This window comes from Falco cherrug, chromosome 4 (genome assembly GCF_023634085.1).
Source record: "Falco cherrug isolate bFalChe1 chromosome 4, bFalChe1.pri, whole genome shotgun sequence".
Lineage (NCBI taxonomy): Eukaryota > Metazoa > Chordata > Aves > Falconiformes > Falconidae > Falco > Falco cherrug.
The window spans coordinates 8,158,817-8,183,237 of NC_073700.1; the positions used below are offsets into that span (position 1 = coordinate 8,158,817).

The 24,421-nt window shown below is 45.5% G+C and overlaps 2 protein-coding genes across 13 annotated transcripts in view; both read left to right on the forward strand.

Annotated features, from left to right (window-relative positions):
* Positions 1-11: 11 nt before the first annotated feature.
* On the forward strand, positions 12-1,038 carry LOC102049682 (glutathione peroxidase 1). The gene is made up of 2 exons (XM_055710060.1): positions 12-282; positions 401-1,038. The coding sequence occupies exons 1-2, from the start codon at positions 43-45 to the stop codon at positions 764-766; spliced, it is 606 nt and encodes a 201-aa protein (XP_055566035.1). The 5' UTR covers positions 12-42; the 3' UTR covers positions 767-1,038.
* Positions 1,039-5,420: 4,382 nt separating this feature from the next.
* Positions 5,421-24,421, forward strand: part of USP4 (ubiquitin specific peptidase 4) — a 44,326-nt gene continuing 25,325 nt past the window's right edge. For 6 of the 12 annotated variants that reach the window (XR_008731789.1, XR_008731788.1, XM_055707541.1 and 3 more), the window contains exons 1-9: positions 5,421-5,598; positions 5,746-5,873; positions 6,191-6,321; positions 9,899-10,025; positions 11,147-11,292; positions 11,477-11,538; positions 19,338-19,481; positions 20,117-20,234; positions 23,557-23,730. Coding sequence is in view for 10 of the 12 variants with exons in the window: in XM_055707541.1 (XP_055563516.1) it covers positions 5,435-5,598; positions 5,746-5,873; positions 6,191-6,321; positions 9,899-10,025; positions 11,147-11,292; positions 11,477-11,538; positions 19,338-19,481; positions 20,117-20,234; positions 23,557-23,730 (1,194 nt within the window). In the remaining 2 variants the exon portion in view is untranslated. Of the gene's footprint in view, positions 5,599-5,745; positions 5,874-6,190; positions 6,322-8,307; positions 9,864-9,898; positions 10,026-11,146; positions 11,293-11,476; positions 11,539-19,337; positions 19,482-20,116; positions 20,235-20,877; positions 21,203-23,556; positions 23,731-24,421 lie in introns of those variants that run through there. The other 6 variants (XM_055707548.1, XM_055707544.1, XM_055707543.1 and 3 more) reach the window with 6 other exon arrangements.

Consider the following 24,421-nt stretch of genomic DNA (forward strand, 5'->3'; position numbering starts at 1 on the left):
GCGGGGCCGGGCGCGAGCGGGCCCCGCGCGGCAGTGTTGGCCATGGCGGCGGCGGCAGCGGCGGCGGCGGCGGGGCTGGCGGGGCTGGCGGCGCGGCCGCTGGGCGCGGCGGAGCCGCTGGCGCTGGGCTCGCTGCGGGGGAAGGTGCTGCTGGTGGCCAATGTGGCGTCGCTCTGAGGCACCACCACCCGCGACTTCCTGCAGCTCAACGAGCTGCAGCGGCGCTACGGGCCACGCGGGCTGCAGGTCCTCGGCTTCCCCTGCAACCAGTTCGGACACCAGGTAGGGGCCGGGGGCGGGGGGCGGGGCGGGGGGAGCCCCCGGCGGGCTTGGGGGAGCCCCCTGGCCCGGCTGGGCTCTGACGGCCTCGCCGGGGGCGGTGTCGTGTTTGTTTCTCCAGGAGAATGCTAAGAACGAGGAGATCCTGCTCTCGCTGGAGCACGTACGTCCCGGCAACGGCTACAAGCCCAATTTCATCATGTTCGAGAAGTGCGAGGTGAACGGGAAGGACGCGCACCCCCTCTTCACCTTCCTGAAAGAGGCGCTGCCCTTCCCGCACGATGACCCCTCCTCGCTGATGACCAACCCGCAGTACATCATCTGGTCCCCCGTCTGCCGCAACGACATCTCCTGGAACTTCGAGAAGTTCCTCATCGGCCCCGACGGCGTGCCCTTCAAACGCTACAGCCGGCATTTCGAAACCATCAAGATCCAGGATGATATTGAATTGCTTCTGCAGAAGGTTCCCAAGAATGTTCTGGAATAAAGCAGAGTGCCACAGCGTTCGCCAGCTGGCCCCCTTGCTTCCTACCTTGTGCGCCCGCCTGTTCCCCTCGCAGGGGGCTGCTGCTCAGGCAGAAATCCCGATGTCTTGTGCAGGTTTTGCTTGTGATGGTGCGTCTTCCAAATTCTCGAAGTGTACTTGATGTTTTCAAAAGCTGCACGAGAATGTTTGGGAAACTATGCCGAGGAAAGCAGCCATGAGTCTCAGTAGCTTCCTGTGATTTTCTGAACAAAAATAAATGCTACTTTCTTTAAGGCTGTGGCTTGATAAATCTGGGCGACTTGGGTCAGCTCACGTGGGTGCTCACAGGGTGAACTCAAACCACTCGAGTGTGATGTCACGGTCAGGCTGAAATCTGAGTGCAAACCTAGGGCAGCGTGATGGGCGAGCAGCGCTCGCAAGCCCTGCAAACTGAGCCAGGGCCACATCTCACCTCGCACCTAACAAGCTTGGCCGGGTGGGAGGGTGGCACGCAGGGAGCACCTTGCCAAACTGCCCACTGGACCTTGCTCGGGGCTCGCCCGCAGAGGAAGGACACAGCACGCAGCCAAGGGGTGATTTTGCATGGGCTGCTGAACCCGCAGCTAGGCTACCCCCAGCACGCTGTGACAGGGTAACGGGTGTCTCAGGCAGGTGGATGCGGCTGTGCTGGCAGAGGGCTTGGGGAAGAAGAGCCCACCGGCCAAGGCCCACCTTGTTACCTGGCCTCCCTCAGTAGATGCCCAGGGGAGGCTGAGAACCAGAGCAGCACCCACCGTCCCTCCCCTTGTCCCAGAACCACTGCCCCCTTGCTGGCTTAGCTGTCTCCTGGCTCTATCCCGTCTCGCATCGGTGGTAGCCACAGATCTCTACATACTTGCCCAGTCCTACGTGAAGCCCGTATTGCCTTCATGCACCCCCAACACCTTGCAGCACAGGGAATCGCAACAAGAACCAGTTCTTTCACTTTCCTGGTCAACCTATTTGACCACTTCTCCCACTGGAACCGTGCCCTGCCTCACAGCATCCTTGTTGCCCTTTGGGCACAGGAATCGCATGTGGCGCTCCAGGTGCGGGTGTGCCAGGATTCAGGCAATATTTTCTTTCTACTCCTTCCCTATCACTTTTTTGACTCCTGCCAACCATAAAGCTGACAGGTATTTCATGGAATTGTTAGAATAATCCTGATGCATTGTTCCTGTGTGGCAACGCTGGGTTTACAGCCTGCTGCTGAACAGCTGGAATTAGGATAGGTTTCCCCTGAGAAACTGTGAGCCTGTGCCAAATTTCATATGCCCTCCTTTTGCCCAGTGGCTCAGGTCCTTCTGCAGGTAAATTTTCACCCCCTGAATAGCTCTGTGAGCACGTTTTCATGACCAGCCACTGTGCACAAGGCCTTGTAGCACTGAGCATAAACTTGGTGCTGGACTGAGGAGCACTAACAGAAACCTGGGCTTTCAAAGAGAAGGCATAACACTTTCAAGCACTAGTGCGCCGTTTTCATCATTACAAACACTTGGGATTTGAGGGTTTGGGGTTTTTTTCCTGTTCACAGCTTCTCACCTCACCGGTTCGCTGGTTGCTTTGTCACTGTACCTAGACTCAAGGCCTCCTCCGGGCTGAGGAGAGACACGGGGGCAAAACCTACCGCCAGCTCTACCTTGCTTGCTGCTGACCTTGAGTCATCCGGCTTTGAACTCAGATTGCACAATCCTCACCGGGCTATTTCTTAACTTCCATAACAGCTTTGTGGAAAAACCAGGATGTTTTCAGTAGCTATTTTGGCTCTGGAGCAGAAGCTGCTTGATTTGGGGGGTTATTTTTTCCGTTAAATCTACTTCCCTCATTGATGCAGGACATATTTTGAAGTATGTGGAGAAGACCGAGGATCATGGGCAGCAGGAACTCCCTGCATTGAAAAATCTTTCTCGACAATGAGCCTGCAGCACTTCCTCAATCCTGACTCACCAAACTCGAGCCGTATGAGCTCCCAGGACCTCCTTTGCTTTGCCGGTTCCTTATCAGCCTGTGGCCCCTGCTGAGCCCCACTGCTCCCCTAACACCTGCTGCTGTTCCAACAGCAGCCCTGCCAACAAGGGTCTCTCGCCGAGCCTGCCCGTCACAGAGGCGTCTTACACCCGGCTTATTCAGCGCTAATGGCCGAGGGATTTATTTACCTTCCGGCTGCTGGGACTGCGCTAGCAGAAAAACAAAACAGCAGCTCTAGAACAGATACAGCCACGCCAGCAGAAGTACAGTGACGTGATTCCTGGACGAAGATTAGCCATGTCAGCAGGAAAATGAATGATCCCAGTGTAAGCATACCTGCAGGAACTCTGCAGTGTAGATAAAAGCCTCCCAGCCTTGTTATTCCCAGTCTTGTTTCAGCGTTCCCCAGAGCAGCTGGCTTCTGGGGCAAAGCAGGCTGTGGTGCGAAGGGCAGCCTGTGGGCTGGAAACCTCCGGCAGCAACACCTGTGGAAGAGCACAGCCCCACCCCCCCACCCCCCCCCCCCAGGCTCTGGCACCCAAATGTTTTTTGGTTGTGACCAGTGGGGATGAAGATGTTTCACTTCTGTAATGTAGTAGCTCTATGGGGAGGGTAGACTCGAAGAATCCCAGGCGATTCCTCAGGGATTATAAAATGGCCCAGTTCTGTTTCTGTAATTTCAGAGAGAAACAGACTGATTCAGTAGGAAACCTTTTAATAAATACGATTACTTCAGCAGACTTGGATATTTCCGTGGCTTGAGGATGCTGTCCTTTCAACGTCTCGTGTCTGTCACATCTACACTCCCACACTCTTATTTTTTTCTACATGTACACTTCTATTGCAAACAGCTTGTCCCTCTGTTAGCATTCACCCTGCTTTTCTGTTCTACGTATCAGAGTCCCATAGACCCCTCGCTTTCCAGGGAACGTTTGTTCCTCCCCTTCTCCCCTCCCAGTGATATTCTCCCCACCTTAGCTGCTGATAGTTGCCATCAACTTCTTAAATCTTTAAACAAGTCCAGGTATATGAAGCTGCAAAGAAAAGTATCCTTCCCACTGTCTCCCTCTCCCAGGTTTCCCTAGCGTTCTGCCCACCAAATCCCAGCGCATCTCCTAAAATCATGGTAGGTGAGATGGGGTGTTCAGTAGCGTCTAGTCAGTGGAAATGTCATAAACTCTTTTGTACTCAGCCTGTTAAACGTTCTTTCAGCTATTTCAAATCCCTTTCTCCTCCTACTGAGCTTTCTTGCACCCACTAAATTTTGAGATAGCTTTTAGCCACCAGGTTTGATCTTTGCCATCATAAGGCAGGTAGGAAACACCTGCCTTCAACTGGGTGGCACTGGAAAGGGCTTCATTCCTGTTGGTGCCGCTCTCTCAGCGAGCAGCCATCAGGTTCAGTTAAGAGACAAGGGCAGGAAGCTGAACGGCAGAACGCGTTTGAAGAGACAGGAGAAGATAGACACCCCTACCTTACGGTGAAACTGTAATGCCAATTCCTAGTACTGAATCAGAAAGCTTTCAATGAGACCATTTTGATTGTTTACCACACTATTAGAAAGAGGCAATTCATTAGCAGAGCAAAGTCAGCTACGTAAGCATTATCACATAATAGCTGACTCATTTTAAACACACACCCAGTCTTGCCAAAACAGGGTGTGTTAGTTTCTTGAAGCCTGAAGGCGCCCTGCCTTTTGAAAAAGGAGCAGGTAACAGGCCTCAACTCCTGCTGGAAGGAAAAAACGGTCTTCTTTTTCAGCATTAACTGGATGGACTTGCCCTGCTGTCAAGAAAAAAAAAAAAAAAAAGCCTTTAGCGTTTTACCCTGGATTACTGCAGCACTGCCAGGCCTGGCTGGCAAGAGGTAGGCCCCATCTACCCACCACACTGCTGCAAAGGGGCTGCCGAGAGAGTGCTCCCCTGCAGTCATGGCCCTAGCACATCACCCCCTGCCTTTTTTCCATGAGGTAAATGCATTTTTTGGTGTTATCAGTTTAAAGCAGGTTAAGTTTCTGAATCCTTCCCAATTTTCCTATTTCTCAAGGGCACGCTCCCTAAACAGCACGGGATACGCTTGCTACTCGAGACAAACGCCTGAACTACTTCTTGAGAGGCTCTTTCCAGACACACTCTCAAAACTGCGTGCTCCCCAGCGGGTCACTCAGCCCCATTTCCCTGTCTATTCCCACAACGATTTGGAGCCCCCCTCCCTAGCCAAAGCCAAGCAGAGGGCTCCACACATCCGCTACGCGAGAAAACAGCCTGGGGCGCTGGAACCACACAGCCCACAGGAAGCATTTCTGCCCCCTGCTGTGAAAGCCGCCCCCCTCGGAAACGGAGCCACCTCGGGGACGAGGCCTCCCGCACCCCCCGGCCTCCAGCTGTGCGCCGAGGCCGCCCCGCACCCCCTCACGCTCCCAGCCCCGGCTGCTCTCCACGCTGGAGGCCCAAGGGAGGGGGGTGCCCACCCTGCCCGCCCCCCAGCGCGGCAGATACCGCCTGCCCCGGCAGCCGCAGGGCCGGGCCGGGGCTGCGCGGCCCCGTGGGACGCGCCCACACAAGATGGCGGACGCCACCACAGCGCGCGCGCCGCCCGCCTCACCCCTGCGCGCGGCCCCGCCCATGCCGTCAGAGGGCGCGCGGGCGGGGCGGGGCGAGGGCGGCGGGGCAGCCAGCGCGCATGCGCACGCGGGCCGACATCCGCCCGCGACGGGGCTCGCGCACCGACATGGCGGCGGCGGAGGGTGGCAGCGGCGGCGCCGGCGGGGCGCGGCCGGACCCGACGGTGCAGCGGGCCGAGCTGGGGCCGCTGCTGGCTATGGCCCTCCGGCCGGGGGAATCCTGGTGAGCCCGGCCGCACGGCCCTCCCTCCCCTCCCCGCCCCTTCCCCCCCCCCCCCCCCCCTTCCCCCGCGGGCGGCAGGGCCTGCGGGAGCGGGCTGGGCCGCGCCACCGCTGAGGGGGCCGGGCCGCCTGGTGTCGTGTGTTGCAGGTACCTGGTGGACAGCCGGTGGTTCAAGCAGTGGAAGAAGTACGTGGGCTTCGACAGCTGGGACATGTTCGGTGTGGGCGATCCCGGATTCTTCCCCGGGCCTATCGACAATTCGGGTCTCTTCAGCGGTGAGTGCTGCCCGGCGGCGCTGGGCCGCGGGGGAGCAGGGCCTGGGCCCTGGGGTCTGGGAGCTCGGCCGCAGGCCAGGCTTGGGCAGGTAACTCCCATGTGCAGTCGCCTCATCGTGCAGCTTTCGCTTTTGAAGCCGTGTCTTCTGGGAAGCTGCAAGCAGCCATCCCGGCCTTGTGAGTGAGGAGACTGGTGCGGTTTCTGCCTGCCCGTGGGAGTGTTGGCAGTTCTTAGCGTCATGGCACTGTGCGTATAGCCCTTGAGAAGAAAGGGTTCTGTTTGATGCCGCGCTTTCTTACATCTGTCTCCCTTTTAGATCCAGAAACGCAGAGTTTAAAAGAACACCTCATTGATGAGCTAGATTACGTATTGGTTCCTACTGAAGCCTGGAATAAACTAGTAGCATGGTATGGTTGCGTAGATGGACAGCAGCCTATTGTGAGGAAAGTAAGTATGGGTGAACCAGCTTCTCATCACCTTGGTTTCATTATCTGATCTCTACCAGACTTAGACAAAATTTATTTTGCTGCATGTCAGTTAAGACAGGATCCTCAGAAGATCCTTGGAGATAATAATGTGAGGTCTTTCTGCCTTGTTGTCTGAAGGAATGACCTTCCAGTATTAGAGTAAAAATGCCCGAATCTTCAGTGATGCTCAGCTGATGGGCTCTATAGGGTGAGAACCATGAACTTTGTTAACTTTTTGCATTATGATTATGCTCTTGTGTTGCATGGAATAGCTAGTGTGTTGGCTTAGGGATGCCTACAGATGGCATCTGGTTGAGGGACTTCAGATGGCTTAGGGGCTTCCTCTGGAGTTTAAGGTTGTTCTTGTTTTGTTCTTCAAAATTCTGGGATTCTAAAATCGCTACAAGAGACATATGTATGGTTTGGTTCTGTAAGTCTGACTTTTGTTTGGTTAAATGCTGTCATGAATGCATTCTGAGTATATAACCTTTTGAGAAGGTGACATCTGCGAGTTGCTTTTTTGGAAATCTATCAGGCACTTGTTTATGGGTAAAAGTTTTTTTGTTTTTATTTTAGTCTTAGGTTTTTGCACTGACTAAATTGAGAAGTGCCGGTCTGTAGTGTTCATAAAGACTAATCACTACCCCAAGCAGATAGCGTTCATAGAATTTGCATAATTAATACTGATTAAGTAGCATTATGTTACAGTAAGGGTTACTTAAAGGTGTGCAAGGCTCAAGAAAGTGTGGCATCAGAGTAATAAAAGGAAGTCGGAACCTTCTCTTGCAGGCCCGCTTGTGCTGATCAGTGGTACTGAAATGTTGTCATTGTCTGGCTAGGAATTCTATGTAATGAGAAATGATGATATCTTCAGAAAATGTAAATGATCCCAGGTTCACCCTGTGTCCCCACGTTTGCTCTGCTGAGTAGGCAGAACTTCCGTGTAAACCAGAAGTGGGGGGGGAAATGGAAAAGAGTTACAGCTATAAAGGAGACGTGGTTTTAGTAGGAACAGATGATTTCTTGAGCAACAGAAAATCTATACTGAGAAGGAAAACTAGAACTATTACTAAGCAGTGCCCTTGTGAGTGAGGAAGGCTTTATTCGTGAACTGGCTAACCACTTTCGCAAAGCCTGGCATGTTATTAGACACTGCCTTTTCTGAAAGATTTGGGAGTGGGACAAGAAGTTTGGAAGCTATAGGGGAAACACTTGAGTGGAAGGCTTACTTGTATGAGCCTCCTTTCATTGGCATATCAGATACCACTGTTCAACACTGTAATTATTGAGGGCTAGAGCTTAGAGCTAGTGTTGCATTATGGATGTAAGATGTCAGGTTATTGTGGTGCAGTTAAGAGTAAAGTTTTAAGGTTTTGAATTGCTATGAGTGTTCAGTCTCTGTTTATTGCTTGTTTATTATTTGAAGTGGATTTTTATATTAAGAAAAATGTTCAAATACAGCAGAATAGTACGTTTGTGGGATGCTACAGCTTCTTGCAAAAAATATAAAGTGAAAGGTCAGTGGGACACACAAAGCTGCAGTATTTCACCTGAGTAGAATGTGTTCAGTATCTGGTTACATACTCTTCAGATAGCTCTGGAAGTAAAGCACTTAAAGCATTCGAGGACCAGAAGTTTTAATCCCTTTCCTAAAGCTGGATCAACTGTAATCCATACATCAAAATATCCATAAAAGCTGGATTTGGGAAGTAATTTTCAAGCATCTTTGTAATTTTACAAGCTGGGGTTTCTTCCATTTCTATATGCCTGATGATCAGAGGCAAGTATAGGAAGATTAACTTAGATTTATTTGTAGGTCAGGTTTCTTTCCATAATCTCAAACCATGTTTTTGGACAGTCTTCTATGGAGTCCTGTTGAAAAGTGTATTAATATGCAAAATACAGAACAGTGTGCTTCCTCGGTGGTTGACAGCGTGTTGTGCTCAAATTGCTATCCATCCAACAGGATGACCTGAGTTTTACTTCGACAGAACAAGCTAGCTGATCAGACACTGTTTCAAAGACCTCTGCGGGCAATTAGACTCTTCTTGACATTCATCCGTCCTAATGGACTCGGTGGTATGGTCAGAAACTTCTTGGAAAAGTTCTTCTGTTTCTGCATATGGTTCTTTATTTGTTTCTACCTATAGAATACTGGAGAACAGGAAGTCCCATTGAATGAAATTCCTTCTGAAAGAGAAATGAAGAACTTGTGAATTGGTTTCTTTGCATTCTTTAAAAAAAAAGTCTAATTTGCCTGTCAAGAAGCTGTTTGAACAGGGAGTTTTACTTTCACTTTCTGTTGCAACAGCAAAATAGTGAACATCTTTCCAACTGTATTTGTTAATTATTTATTTTTAAAGCACCTTGCATATCTAATACAACCCTATAAAAGCTCAGAAGAGGGAAGCATAGTTTAGCCAAATTCTCACGGTAAGTCTTAAGTCTTAATTCTTTGTTTCTTTCCGCAGTTGGGTGGAGGATTTGTAAAATGATCTACTTCTGTATCATTTTACAGAAGTAGATCATAGCAAGTCTGGTGTCACGCGAGTGATACAGAATATTTCAGTTGGAAGTGAGCTACAACAATCATCTAGTTTCAACTGCTTGACCACTTCAGGGCTGACTGAAAGTTAAAGCAAGTTATTAAGGGCACTGTCCAAATGCTTCTTAAACACTGTTACTTGTAAAAATTGGACCTGCTGGTTCAATGAAATACGATCTCAGTTTCATAGGCTTTATAGCTACAGAGAACTGTGGAGAGAATTGAGGTGTATTTTGGTGGGTTGGTTGGTTTTGGTTTGGTTTTTTCCTCCAGTTATATCAGAGTTGTCTTATAATTGGCCTCTGAAGTGTGCTTTTCTTACTGGTATAATGTGTTTTATGATATGTAGGTGAAGAGGGGTGCCTAGTCTTACAGAATACATTTCTGAAAATATGCTGAAAGCTAGTGGGATGGGTAATGTACCTATTCGATTTTCTCTCAAATGTGAAATTGATGTAAAAATGACTCTGAAATAAAGCAATGTCATCAAAACTAGTTCTGACATAAATTTACCTGGTTTTTTGCAAGGAGGCAGTAATAAGGCAGATTGTGTATACCACGCAGAAAAGTAATTAATGCTTTGTCTTACTCCCTTCTAATAGAAAGGATTCTGTTCCAGTGTTCTAGGCTTGTTTTTTTAATGTAAACCTTAGCCAAAGGCTAGAAGCAAAAGGTATTTTTTTTCTAGAATGCTTTGACTGTGTGATCAAATATTTTTCATGGGTAATTAGCTGGCACTATCAACTCAGCTGTGATGATGGACCTTTGGAACTGTGCAGTGTGGAAGGAAAGCATGGGGATTTCTTATGTTTTAAAAACAAAAAACCCCAAAACAAGCTCACAGAGGTTGTGACTGATTTTGGACTTCAGAGCGAGTCGGTGTTCAGTTTACGGGTTGACTTGCAAGACATGTAAAGACTTAGAGTATTTAGGCAGGGGTGCCTTACAGAGGATTGCCCAGTGGTTTAGCTTTGTGTTCGTTTCATTTATCGCATCTGCCTTCTGTTTGCAGGTAGTGGAGTATGGTCTGTTTGTGAAGCACTATAAGGTTGAAGTTTATCTTCTTGAGCTGAAGCTGTGTGAGAGCAGCAATCCTGACAATGTAATTAGCTGCCACTTCAGTAAAGCAGACACTGTTGGTAAGTAGTTCTCTCATACCTGAAGCTGTGCAATGGTGCTACCTCAAGAGATACTTTGTGCCCCCCTGAACAACAACAGTGTTGGTAAACTGGAGCAAGTCTAGTGGGTACCAACAGGATAGCTGGGAGTTGGAGCATGTGATGTGTGAGAAGAGGCTGGGGGAGCTAGCTGTGCCTGGGGAAGAAAAGGCTTTGGCAGGACATTGTAACACCTATGAGGAGGTTACTGAGGATGTGAATCAGGCTACTTACCGAGTCATGAACAGCAGACATAGTCATAAACTGAAGCGGGACAAATTCCAACTGAATAGAATGAAAATGTTTTCCCTGTTGGGACAGCTGGACATTTGAACAGGGCCCAGAGGGGTGGGGGAATCTCCTGCCTTGTAAGTTTCGAAGACCTGACTGGATAAGCCCCAAGCAGCCTAGTCTGAATTCAGTGTTGACCCCACTTTGAGCGATTGGACTAGGAACCTCCTGAGTTTCTTGCAGCCGCAGTTGTGGTTAAGAGCTTCGAGGAGCGTGTTGCTTACTAAGTAGTGTCCTTGAGAAACAGCCACATCACTCACGTAAAGCAGTTCCATTTCTGGTTTTCCTGTGATTCCTTCCTGGTGTGTGAATATTTATAGAGATCTTAATGGTTCTTCCTGAGGTTTGGCCCATCTCCCTCTCTGTATCATCGCTATATTTTCCCATGTAAAAATGCTGAATGTCATCTGTCCTATATGTCCATAAAGATGCTTTTTTTCAGTTTGCTGATGTATGGCCTGGCAGTAGTAAGTGGAAAGACTTCCTTCTTGAGCCTATTGTTTTCAAACGATGACTGTTTCACAGAAGCTGGCTTTTGGGCAGAAACCTGTCAGTGTGTTCTGATTGTTATTGGTTTGAGGGCTTGACAGGCAAATACATGACTGAAAATCCAAGCTTTTCATTTTTTCAGACTAAATATTAGTCAAGTTATATGGGAAATTATAACTTCCATGATACATTTCGTACCCGAAAGGATCTTGAAGGATCAAGGATGTACTTCCTTGCTAAATATCTGGCTTGTCTTTTTTTTTTTTCCCAAATCACCCAAGTTTTAGGAATTTTGGTGTTTTTTTTTTTTTCCTCCTGAACAGCTACCATCGAGAAAGAAATGAGAAAACTATTTAATATCCCAGCTGAGAAAGAAACTAGATTATGGAACAGGTATATGAGTAACATGTATGAGCAGCTCAGCAAGCTGGATAGCACAGTGCAAGATGCGGGGCTCTATCAAGGTCAGGTAAGGGGCTTTTTTTTTAAGATTGTTATGTACTGCTTTCTCTGATAACGTAGTTCTTTTCACTTGCCTTTTATGTACTTTGAGCAAACCTTGAAAATGTCATTTTGTAAATGTTTTTAGTGATTTTGAAAAGTGTGTAGCAGACTTGCAGTTATCTATCTTTATTACCTGAACTTTTTTTCAGGTTGTTCTAATAGAAGTGAAAAATGAAGATGGCACGTGTCCTGGACAGCATTTCCTGGCAAAGTAAGCATGTTTAAAAGGCTTCTGCTGTTTTGTCCAGCTTGTTCACTAGGCTTTAGTGACCACACGTTCTCTGTGAATACCTAGTTATCAGTGGCTATCGTGGCTTATTTTGGATATTTTGAAGAAGGAGGTGAAAATTTTGAATATGAATATTCTTCAGTGGTTTTGCTGTTGGTTTATTGTCTTAGCAATGGTCTTCTGTTTTAAAGCCCATTTCAAATAGGCTATGTAAGGATTAAATATCTTAGATTTCTATAGTGTTAGGAGACAAAAGTGCTCTTTACATTGAGCTAGTTTACTTTAAAAGCTACCTCTACACACTGCACAGTCTTCTACCATTGTAGAACAAAAAGGATCTTGGAGTAAAAGCTGCCAGTCATGAATGCTCAGAGTTCTGGTAGTTCCTTCTTAAAAAGGGTATAGAAACAGCTGAAGAGCCCCCCCCTGCCACCAAAGGCAATTGTAGAAGCCTGTAAATATTACACAGATATCCTCTCACTGCTATCTCTTTTAGAGTAGAGATGAGTAAGAGAGGGACTTCATGAAATACTGTATAGAGTGAACGGTATAGAATGGGCACTGCTTGTAATAGTAAGGAACTGTTCAAGTCCTACTACAGAGAAGTAAAATTCTGTGATTTTACTAGTCTGATGGCCTACTTGCTTTCCTGTGAGTAGGCCACCAGACTTGATATGGAAAGGAAATATTTTTCTGTACAGTATGGTTAACTTCTAGAACTTGCTGCCAAGTGATCTCATTTGAGATCAAGATCTTACTGGTGTTAATTTGAACAGATCAAATAGGTCAGTGAAACCTATTTTGAAACAGTTCTCTCCTACTGAAATATAATACTGGGTAAATGGATCAGGAGAATGCTGGTGTTAAGAGAGGCAGCTGTGCAAGACCAGATTATAACATTTTATTTCTACACAAAGCAAAGCTGAAATGGAGCCCTGTAGCATTCCCAGGCCTCAGGTTTTTTCTCTTTTCACCAGCTAGTCTGATATGTAAAGACTTTTAATTAACCTCTAGTGATAATTAAATGAAAATAGCTATTGGTATGCAGATTAATATTTTCTAATGACACAGAAAGAAACATTTGCTAATTGTAATGTAAAACTTTGTAAACTTTGTAAAAAAACGTGACATTGTTTGACTTGATGCTGATAATGGTGACTGAAGGAATTCTATTAAAACATACGTGTAGGAAGGAGTGTCTATTCCTTTGTACTTTGCCTTCTACTTAATCCTATCTCAGGCAAACATTTTGCTCCGATATTCTACTTCTCAGCTAGAGAAAATACTGCTTAGCCAGGACCGTAGGGAATTTCATATTGGAGTTCTTCCTTCAGGTTGCATCATACTGGGATTCATCATGGGCTCTTTTAATGCTAAAAGCTTACAGGAGAGTTTTTCTGTATTTAGAATTTTGATGACATAAACCAAACGGGATGTGGAGCGCTGTGCTGTTGGTAGAGGAATGATGAGCATCTGCATCGCTGTCCAGGGCCAAAAGAGGCCTTGGACAGCTGAAAGTTCATGTCATTCGCTACTTGCAGACTATGGGTGTGCAAGGTGATTGTGGCGTGGGTGGGTTACCTGTCGTGAGGATTTTTCCCCACCATTTACTGCATGTCAGAGGCACTGGCTCCTACCAGGGCGAAACATTTTCCACATGTTGGGCACCCTTCCCGAGTGTTTGTTTCCCCAGCCGTCAAACTGGCTGACATACTACAGAAGAAATGCTCTTAAACTCCACAGCAGTTCTTGGGTGGTACGTTCAGCGTACGGTTGGCCATTACTGTTTGTTAGTTTGCTGCTTCCTGAGGTTCAAAATACTTTCTTCTTGTTGTAGTTAGAAACTGCTTTTACTGCCAGGCAAGGTTTCAGAAGAGGGAATGGATTATACTAGGAATTTCAGAATTGGAGGCATACTTTGTTTATGAAGGGAGATTATGTCAATGACTCTGTGAAACTTAGTCCTCTTTAATTGTTACTTAGAAGGCTCCCAAAATAAAACCCTGAGATGGGGGCATTCCAGCCGAGTCCTAGCACACACTGTTTTTATCCTGGGTATAAATTTCTTAGCACAAACAAACAAGGAGTTGTCAGATTTATAAAAATGGCACCTTTTCCATCAAGTGTTGCATTTGAAAACAGGAGTAAAGTTGTATTTAGCATCTGCCTGGTAGCTGTCTGCCTCCCTTTGCAGTGTGCAGCAGTAAAATACCTTTCAGTCTTTTGCTTGCTGCTAGAATTTTACTGCAGTTTCCTCTTCCTGCTCTTCTATTTACTGATGGCACGGTATACTCGGTGGACTTTCTTTGCCCCACCTGGTACTCTCCTCCGTAAAAATGTCGAGGGGCTGTTGCTTAGTTCACCCATCCTGTAATGCATGTGTCTCTCCTCAACTACTCTGTCTTGACTTAGGCATCTGTTAACCTGGTATACAGCATGCAATGATATTACATGCCAGAAATTATTGTACAATTTTAAGACCTTGGTGGTTGATACATATTTTGTAGGTACATAATGCCATAATTAAATGCCCTTTCATATTTAAAACTCATGTCCTTCTCCCAGTTCCTTGTATGCTGATGATTTTAGAAGACCCCTTCAGCAACTAGGCTAAATATTTTGTGGGCAGATCTTTATTATGTGACTTTCACGTGCTTGAGTTTGCAGCAGATGCCATGCTTTCAGAGTAGCATTGAGTGTGTAAGAGAAGTTAAGGATGCTTTTGCATGTCAGAGCTTTCTAAATGAAAAATCCCTTACGGCCTCTGCTCTGCCAGTGAGATCTAAGTCAGCTTTTCTTGCTTCGACAAAAACTTCTTGTCACAATATTCTTGATGTGGAGGCTTTTTTTTATATTGGTGGCTTAAAGGAGGACTAATTCTACTGTATGCTCTGAAGGTAGCCTCAACTGAATTGAAATATTTTTCCTGTCTCAGTCTTGCAACCTTTTACAGTATTTCTTCAAGCTGTTCAGCTTAGCAGTTTTTCTACTTATCAACCATATGGCCTCACAGTTTTCTGCACTAGATTAATTTAACTTTGTCCCCTTTATGCTGCAAGTCTCCGGATTTCTCCTCGGTTGCCATTTGTGTGGGTTTTTGACAGGTTGCATAGCAAGATATGAAACAGCTGTCTTTTAATTGGCATATGGGGGGCAATGTGCATCAGTATTGTGAAACGAAGTTGTGTACGTGAGGACGAAGGATGTGAGCCCCAAATGCACGCTGGATTCTGTAGGAATGTGGTTCCAGTCCTGGCTCAGTCTCTTGAATGTGAGCTCCTGTAGCAGCCTTGAGGCAAACCCAACCAACCAAGTCAGTGGTCAGTAGGGAGGTGCTGAGTGCGTCAGAAGACTTTCTGATAACTGACACACTGATCAAACTGCATGTGGAATGGTCGTGTCCTGTGAGGTTGTCAACAAATTTGAAAAGTAGACTAATGAGAGGTTTCAGAAGGAGCCAAGTGAATTGTTGAAAAATTAGCAAATAATTTTTGTACTAGAAGACTTAAAGTATTATATCAGTGAGAAATGTAAAAGGTGATTTTAACACTGTAGCGGGTTTGCATGGCGAAGTTTTAGTAGCAGGGGGGCTACAGGGGTGGCTTCTGCGAGAAGCTGCTTGAAGTTTCCCTTGTGTCTGATGGAATGACTGCCAGCCGGCTCCGAGACGGACCTGCTGGCCAAGGCCGAGCCAGTTGGCAACAATGGTAGCACCTCTGTGATAACATGTTTAAGAAGCAGGAAAAAACAAACACCCCGGAACAAATTGCAGTGTAAGAGAATGAGACTGTGTGAGAGCAACAGCTCTGCAGACATTGAGGTCAGTGCGGAAGGAGGGAGGAGGTGCTCCAGGTGCCGGAGCAGAGATTCCCCTGCAGCCTGTGGTGAAGACCATGGTGAGGCAGGCTGTCCTCCTCAGCCCATGGAGGTCCATGGTGGAGCAGATCCCCACCTGCAGCCTGTGGAGGGCTGTGGAGGCGTATGTCTGAAGGAGGCCGTGGCCTGTGGGAAGCCCACACTGGAGCTGGCTCCTGGCAGGACCAGTGGAGAGAGGGGCCCACGCTGAAACAGTTTGCTGGCAGGATTTGTGACCCCGTGGGGGACGCGCAGTGGAGCAGTCTGTTCCTGATGGACTGAAGGCCATGGGAGGAACCCACACTGGAGCAGTTTGTGAAAATCCTGCAGCCTGTGGGAAGGGCTTGCACTAGAGAAGTTCATGGAGCACCGTCTCCCGTGGGACAGACCTCACACTGGAGCAGGGGAAGAATGTGAGGAGTTAGAAGTGGCAAAGGCAGCGTGTGATGAACTGACTGCAGCCCTCATTCCCTGTACTGCTCAGTGGGAGGACGTAGAGAATTTGGGAACGAAGCTGAGCCCGGGAAGAAGGGAGGGGTAGGTGTTTTTAAGTTTTAGTTTTAGTTCTCGTTGCCCTACTCTGATTTGAATTAATAAATTAAACTAATTTTGCCAAGTCGCAGCTGTTTTGCCTGTGACAGTAATTGCCGAGTGATCTCCCTGTCCTAATCTCAGCCTGTGAGCTTTTTGTTATATTTGCTCTGCTCTGTGCAGCTGAGGAGGGGAGTGATAGAGTGGCTTTGGTGGGCACCAGGTGTCCAACCAAGGGCAAACCACTACAAGCACAAAATCTTCTGTGGGATATGAGAAATGGAAGTTGAAGAAGGAACTCCACAGGCAGCAGGTGGAGACGAGCACAAACCAATGTTCAGGTGATGAAGCCGGATACTCGTGCTGCAAATGAAATCAAGGTTTCTGCTGACTGTAAGGGGTGTTGATCATTGGAACAGTTTAGCTGTGGTCTACTGGGTTAGCTGTTGCTGGCCACTGTGAAACCATGATGGCAGATTTTTCTGGAAGATGTATTTTAGCTCAGACAAGAGTTACCTTGAGAGACTGAAATTGTCCTTAAGCAGGAGGACTGATTGAGCAGTAATACCACGCAGTGTCATCCTCAGAGCTGTGAAGTTATTTTATCAAATCCCTGAACTGTTGCATGGTTACATGGAGTCTTTCTTTGCTATAGTTTACTCCTGTATAGGTTTTGTTGATGAAATGTAGCTGAATGTGTTTATTCCTGTCAGAAGAATTGCAGTGGTTCTCAAGGGAAGCTGCAGGAGTTTGGCACCTTCCAGTCCAGTGTCTGTTGTGCGTACAAAGAGCAAACTAGGCCAACTGAGAGTAGTTTCAGTGGTAACCCACTGAGTAGCCCAGAATGTTTTGGAAGGTTCTAAGTCACAAACTTCAAAGAAGAAATAATGTTTCTCTCTTACTTCAGTGAGGTGTTGGAGCCTCCATTTCCAAGGGAGCAGAAATCCATTGCTGTGAGAGGTGGCAGTGGAGAGAGAAGGTGGGTTTGACCAGTCAGTGTCTGCGTATTCCACAGAAACCCCTTTTGGGGCATTGGGGATAAAAGCTTGGCGTCCAGGACTTCTATTGTCAGCTCTGTGTGCAAATGAGACAGTCTCCTGAGGAGCCTGCAGTACTGTGGAGTCATGAACAGTAGCTTCCCGGTCTTAAAATGGGAAGCTTTCAGAGAAAAAGATTTTCCTTTGTTACTCTCTGTGCCTTCAACCTGGAATCGTAGCTGCTATTGTGACTATCTTGTGAAATGAGGGGGAACAGCTGTGCTTAGTAAATTGTCAATCTTTCTTCTGTTATTACAGACAGATGAGTAACTTGTGAAATGTAAGAGTGCTTAGAATTTTTATCTTCTCAAGTGAATTTGATTTTTATGGTTTTTTTCCCTGCCTGCTTGGAAAGCTGTTGGCCTCTCTTTTGTTGTTTTACTTCATGATCCTTCCCAATTTTCTAACAGGAATTTGCTCCGTATCCTTGATGCCTTTGTAGGTGGGCCTTTCCCTGCTCTGACTTGTCTTTTATCTTTGTTTTCTGATCCATTTTTTAATCTTCCTCCTTAGATCTTAGCGTATTTTTTTGTGTGTGCGTGGGGTACTGTTGAAATACTTCTTGGAACTCTTCAGTTGCCATCTGACTCTTTGATTATGCACTGCCTCTATGCTTCTGTTGGAAATTTTGAAATCCTTACGGTGTTGTCCTCCTTTTCTTGTCTCCCTATCAGATTTTCTTCATATTATTTTCCAAGCATCTTGCTCTGTTCTCTCACTGGGAACAAACATGAAGCAGAGATGCTGCATTTTCAAGTCTGGCATTTTTTAAATTGCCCTTCTTTGCTTCTATTTGAAGCTTTTGAAAATGTGTTTGTAGTGCATTTACATGCTGTTGTTAGCTTAATTGCTTTATTCTTGACCCTTGAAACTCCCCCAGGTGGACCACCAGTGTGACCCTCTTGTTCTGTTATTGATCTTATCTTTGTGTCCAGGTAGTCTTGAGAAGTTCCACCCTCAACCTTGCAATGACCAGAAGGTTGCGTATTGTCCCAGAAACGGTTGTCACGGTTATTTCGGTAATTGTTCATTCTCTCTAGTATACTTTCCAGTACACTTCTTGGTTGTGCTGTCTGGTTGAGGTTTTTTTTTTTTAGCATGCTTCAGGCTTAGACTATGTTTGGGGTTTGTGTTTTCATCTGGGAGCTCTCATCATAACTTGCTTCCTTCTGTATTTACTTTACTTCTACTTATTTCCGAACGGGTAAATTTGTCCAGCTCTTCTGCCTCCTCTTGGCCATTATGGCTTGTTCTTTGTCTTGTAGTTTTTGCTCTGCAGAGGTTTTCCAGGACTGTTTTCTTAGTAGCATGGGAGCGATGAATATTCATTTTTAGTTTGTGTCATTTGAGAATCAAGGCCTCATTAAGAGAGATACAGGAACAGGCTGTAGCTTGAGGGCACTGTCCTGTGCTGGTGCTCTGCTGTGCTGTGGGTGCAATTAGCTACTGTTGCGTGGCTGTTGGTGTCCTGCACCTTTTTGCATTCGGTTTTGCTTGTTGACTTGGGCAAAGATGGGGAGAATGGGTAATTTCCCAGTTGGGTCTTGCTGAGGAGAAATTAATCAGTATCAAAATAGTTTCTTTAAGCTTATGTATGTAGTACTGGCGTGTGGTTTTGCCTTTTTTATTGAACAAAAGCTGTCTATGACAGAATGCCGTGGGATTTTAGTGCCTTGCTGGCCTTTTGTAACATTGTGTTCTGGTTCTTTCCCGGCCGAGGAGAGTAGTGGTGTAGAACAGCCTGGGATTCACGAAGGGATACCCTTGGGGCTTGTGAACTTTTTTGATCTGTTTTAGTATCTCCAGTCTCAAAATGCTGAGGATTGCTATGCACACCCCATGTACATAGCAGTGTGTTTTGCCTGCAAGTTGTAGTTGTATCGGCTAGGCTCAGTAACAAACTATTTTGTGCCCACGCACAAGAAGATAGATGCCACAGTATCTTCTTACTAATTAATGTTCTGTTTGAGTGATGGTTTGGGTTTCAGATAGGCAAGGACTGACTTTGTTGCTTTGGGTAAGTGTTTCAGGATTTTTTTGCTTGCTTGTTTCAAGGTGGTTTACTCATAAACTTAAAGCTTGCTTCCCTGTCACTCATGCCATCCAAATTGCCTACTTACTTTGGTCTGGGACCCAGATTTTGCTTTAAGCAAAAACTGTTACTCCTGCTTCTGATACTTCTGTCTGATGTTTGTGTTCCAGACAAGTGTTTGGAAGTGTGATCACACAGATCAAAGCAGTAAATTCTGTGTGTGGGAACTAACTGTAATGTGGCAAGTCCTTGGAGTTTTGCGGGAGGTGGGGCTGGGGGTGAAAAAAGCAGTAGCCCTGTTCCTACTTCTTTCTCCTTTCTCCCAGATCAAGCACTGCAACTAGCAGAAACTTTACTACCTCTTCAAAATCATCAGCAAGTTCTTATTCCTCAGTGTCTGCCACCTCTGTCATTACTAACGGTGATAACAGTAACTCCTATGGACTGAACAGCTCCCACCTGGGCAGGGGGTAAGAGCAGGAATGTTCTTTTTGTTTCTTCATCCTTCATGTGAATAATCCTGTGCATCCTTGCCTGTACAGAAAAGGACTGTGATGGTGCTCCGTGAGGAGGTCTACTACTCTTGTGTACTTGTTTATCACACTTTGCTTTTGAAACCGCTGTGTTCTGCTGTTCCTTGCTCACTTGCAAAAGTAGCGTGTGTTCCTGAGCTTACTAACTACCAGGGCATTGCCTGATTTTGGGTGGACTGGGGGTATGAGGGAAGGGATTGTATTCTTTTCTCCATCTGTCATTAATGTAGAAACCTTTCCAGGCAGAGATCATAATTTTCTTATTAGCTCGTACAGTATGTTGTATAGATTCTTGCTGCATTCGGATAGTGTGCTGTGTACTTATAGACAGAGAGAATTAATGTGTTATGAGCCATAGATTAATAATATGCTGTGTAACAATTAACACTTCCAAAGTTATCACATACGCTTCACGTTCCTGGTATTTAGTATTGGCGGCTATGAAGCAGCAGAAACCTGTAGGCTGGTTAAACTGTTTAATTAAACAGTTTTTCGACTTGTATTTGATGTGGCTTTTAAACAGTATTGAGACTCAATAGACTCATTGTGGAGTTCACTGTGTTGTCTTTCAGAGGTTCTGGATTTGTCTGTAACTCTTACAGCTGCAGGGACAGCGCTTCCCTGACACAGCCTGGACTCTGCGGACTCAGTAACCTTGGAAATACCTGCTTCATGAATTCTGCATTACAGGTAAGAATTGGAAAGAACCCTTCTTAGAATTAAATAAAAGATCAGTCTCACAGAGATTACAGATTAAAATCTCTGCAAGGGGAATGTGATTCAATGAGGAGACTGTGCCTGGAATGGAAAAAAACCCCACCAAACCAACAACCAGCCAACTCCAAACCGAAAAATTGGTTCATATTTACTTTTGCTTATGCATAGCATGTTAGTACTATAAAACATAGTACAGTATGAAGGACTGGATCTCAAATACATGACTTCTGAAAAGGCTGTGGGCTAACTGTAACGTAAGGTCCTAGTGCGGTGCTATGACAAAAATGGGCTGATGTGGAGGATGTTTTGACTTGTGTGGGCTACATAAGTGACATAAGCAGGTCACTGCATGCAGTTCTGGGGTCTGTGTTTAAAGATTCTTGAAAAATTAGGAGTATGAAAAGCCCCAGGAAGGGTTCAGGGTCATTGTGTGGGCTGTTAAGGTTGTGACAGTTAGGCAAAGCTAATAATAATTGGTATACTTATTTAATTCAGTCTCTTAGGTTTATGTGGTTCATTTTAAAAAATGCAGAAACATATTAGGGAAAGTTGTTTGCTAAGAAATTGAAAAAATTTTGAGCCGATTTTTATGAACTTTGCCTATTGCTTACATCAGACTTGTAGTGCGGTACTGTATTGGGTCTGGCTGAGCCCACAGCAGCCCTCACAGCGCTGTGCTTTGTACTGGGAGCCAGAAGGGTGGTGATAACGCACCAGTGTTTTGACTGCTGCTGAGCAGCGCTCACACAGCATCAGCCCCAGTAGCCTGAGGCCTGGGAGTGGGCGAGACCTTGGGAGGGGACACAGCCAGGAGGGCTGACCCAGAGTGACCAACGGGATATTCCATACCATATGACGTCTGCTCTGATACAAAAGCTAAGAGATAGGAGGAGGAAGGTGGGGCATGCGCTGTTTATGACATTTCTCTTCTGGACTAACCGCTACGCGTACTGAAGCCCTGCTTCCTGGGAAGTGACCGAACATCATCTGCTGATGGGAAGTAGAGAGTAACTGCTTGCGCTTTTTTTTTTTTTTTTTTTTTTTTTTTCCCTCTTCTCCTTTGCTTCCATGCGTATGACTTTTGCTATTGCTTCATTAAACTGCCTTTATCTTGACCCACAAGTTTGGGGTATTTTTCCATCTTATTTTCTCCCCCTCCCCGTTCTACTGAGGAGGAGAGTGATAGAGTGGCTTGGTGGGCATGTGGCATCCAGCCAATGTCAACCCACCACAGGTACAAGTGCTGTATAATGACTTCTGTCGCTCTGTGGTAGCTTTGAAAGCTAGAACAGGTCTTAAAATAACTGTAATGCATTATGCATGTGGTATTCAGGATACACAATAAACTTGGAATGCCTTGCTTTGTTTGACATGACTTTATTTTCAGTTGTATCATGGTAACCTTAAACCAAATCGTTTTCTTGAACTTTATAGCTAAGACACAACTTCAACAATTAATTTTTATTGTCAAAGTAACTTAATCCAAACATTCTTCAACCTCAATTTTGCATGCAAACTAGTCGTGTTAAGGACCAATTGCTTTCCTCTATCAACCGTAGGCTTTAATTTTCTAGACATCAGTCTTTCAAATGCAAATTTCTGCCTTTAGATTTTGGAGGTTCTTGAAATTTTGTCAGCAGCACTCTCCCAGTGAGAGGCTGGTGTCAAACGTAGCAGTTCTATAAGCACTTTCATGTCACTTGCCTGGAGAAAGATACTAACACCTGGGCATTGGAACTGGAACAATTTGATAGGAAATAAATTCCACAAGGTACACATCAAGGCAGTGAAAGTGGAGTTGGCTGAAGGGCAGGACTACACTTTCCTGGCTCTCCAGGTTGCCAGGTGTAACTGTGCTGTTCCATCTGTGTAGCTACACCTAGTGCGTGAAGCGCTGTACGGGCATCTGGTGCAGGTCCTGACATTTTAGGCATTCAGAAGGAGCCCAGTTTAGGTTTTCTTGATACGGCAGTGCGTCAAAGCCCTAATAATTTTGATCATATCTTAGACTTGGTTCTCTTTTTGTTCACACATCCAAGTCTTGCCTTACTTATCCAAGTGTTGCTTCTTGCTATGAGCTTTGAGTCTGTGAATTACTGAATTAGGGAATCTACTATTTGTGCTAATTTTACTTGTGTGCTGAGGTTTATGGTGATTTCCCAGAATGCAGTAAATCATTACCGTGGTACACTGATGATAAGTATATAAATGGGAGAGCAGATAGAGTGGTATCCTTCCTGCCTTTAAAACTCACTAAGTTTTTGATGGGGATTCTTTTTAATGGCATTTGGTTCTTTGTAGGACAAAGTGTAGCTTGTGTTTCACCTTTAGGAGAAGCCCTTGTTCCTCCTTTTGTCACTGTTACGTATATTAGGATTTTAAGATGAGAGAGTGAATGAGGGGTGTAGACTTGAGAACATTAATGTGACATGTCTAGAGACCTTCCTGACCCGTTCTGTGCAGCTTTCCCTATAATGCATCGGCAAGGTAGCCTACCCTGCCACCTCAGTCCTGTGTGGAAAACCAGGTTGGCATCCATTAATTACAGGAACTGGTGAGTGTTGGCAGGACTGTGATTGTAATCTTGTACTCTTCTGGCACTTGCAGGCTTGGATTTTTTTCAGACTTCAGCATTACACCAGGAGACATTACACAAATTGAAGTGTTAGTGGGAGTTACAGAACGAATTAACAAAATGTGGAGGGACATAATAAGAAAAGCAGATACCTTCCTTCCAAAAGTCTGTAGGTTGTTTTTTTTTTTCTGAAGGTTGTTTGCTGTTTGCTTTCCTGAACTCTTAAATGCAGTAACTTTAAGTGAATGCTTAAAATTATTCTGCACCAAAGAATGTGATGCCGGTTTTAAAGAAATTCCTGAAGGAGAACCAAGGAGCTGCAGAGCAGTGAGCCTTATGCCTTAAGCTAGATCAACCAGTAGAAACCGTTCCAGAGGGAAAGCTGACAATCTGGGGGCAAATACACTCTACAGGAGAGCAGTCAGTGTGGCACCTGCAAAAGAAAACTTGTTTCCGAAAAGAGCTGTTAGTCTTTTGAACACTGATACTTGGGGGTGTGGTTTTTTTAGTTCAGCCATGCTCTGATGCAATGGTTATAGTATCCCACCCTCCCAATAGGTTTTTTTCTTTGTTTTTTTCCTGAGTGTGTACTCAAAAATTCAGCCTCACCGGTTTTGTTAATAACTTAGTACATATTTTGATGTGAAAATTGGGTTTATTTTGTTGGTACACAGATTTATTGTCCTGTGCAGTAAATTAATCTTCTTAATGCTTTTTCAGTGTCTAAGCAATACACCTCCTCTGACTGATTATTTCCTGGAAGATAAATATGAAGCTGAAATAAATCAGAACAATCCACTGGGGATGAGAGGAGAAATTGCAGAGGCCTATGCAGAGCTCATTAAACAGATTTGGTCTGGGAGACAGTCTTATGTGGCCCCTCGGATGTTTAAAGTAAGTACTCTGTGTTCTTGTAGCATAGCTCTTTGACAAAAGAAACAGTGAAAGCTAATACACCTTCTGCATATTTTGATGTTATGAAAGCAGTAATGACAGAACTGCTTCGGAGTTGTTTCACATTTTATATAAATGCTTTTCAAGGAATTTGGCCAGCCAGTAGTGTCATACCCTGGGGTTGGTTACTGCTCCCTAATGTTAAATGTCTTAATAAATGACCTTCCAGCCTGAGAACTGCTTAAGCTGCATCGGCACGATCCTTGCTACAAAACTAGGCAAGGTCATGTGAATTGCCAGCTGTGAACTTTAATCAGTGGGAAGAGGTATTCAGGTTATGAAGTGGAGAGCAAAATGCATCTCCTTGTCTACAATGTTGTTTATTGATGTAATGCTCCCGGTGCTTCAGTTGAAAGAACTGCTTTGCGCTGAATACTGCAACGTAGCAGCTGTGTATGAACCCCTAGAAAAAAATGTAACTATGTCTTTTGTTTTAAATAAAATGCAGGGATGCTCCACTGCAGAGCAATGTAAATAAAATATCAAGGAACACTAAGAATTTGCTTCAGTTTGAAATGTCAGTATGTTGTGGATGAATAACATCCCTAATGCATGAAATAAGCATGACCTGGTATTAATGTAAATGTGCATCTTGTTATGTTTAGGCTTTGCATGGTACAGTTTTGAAGTT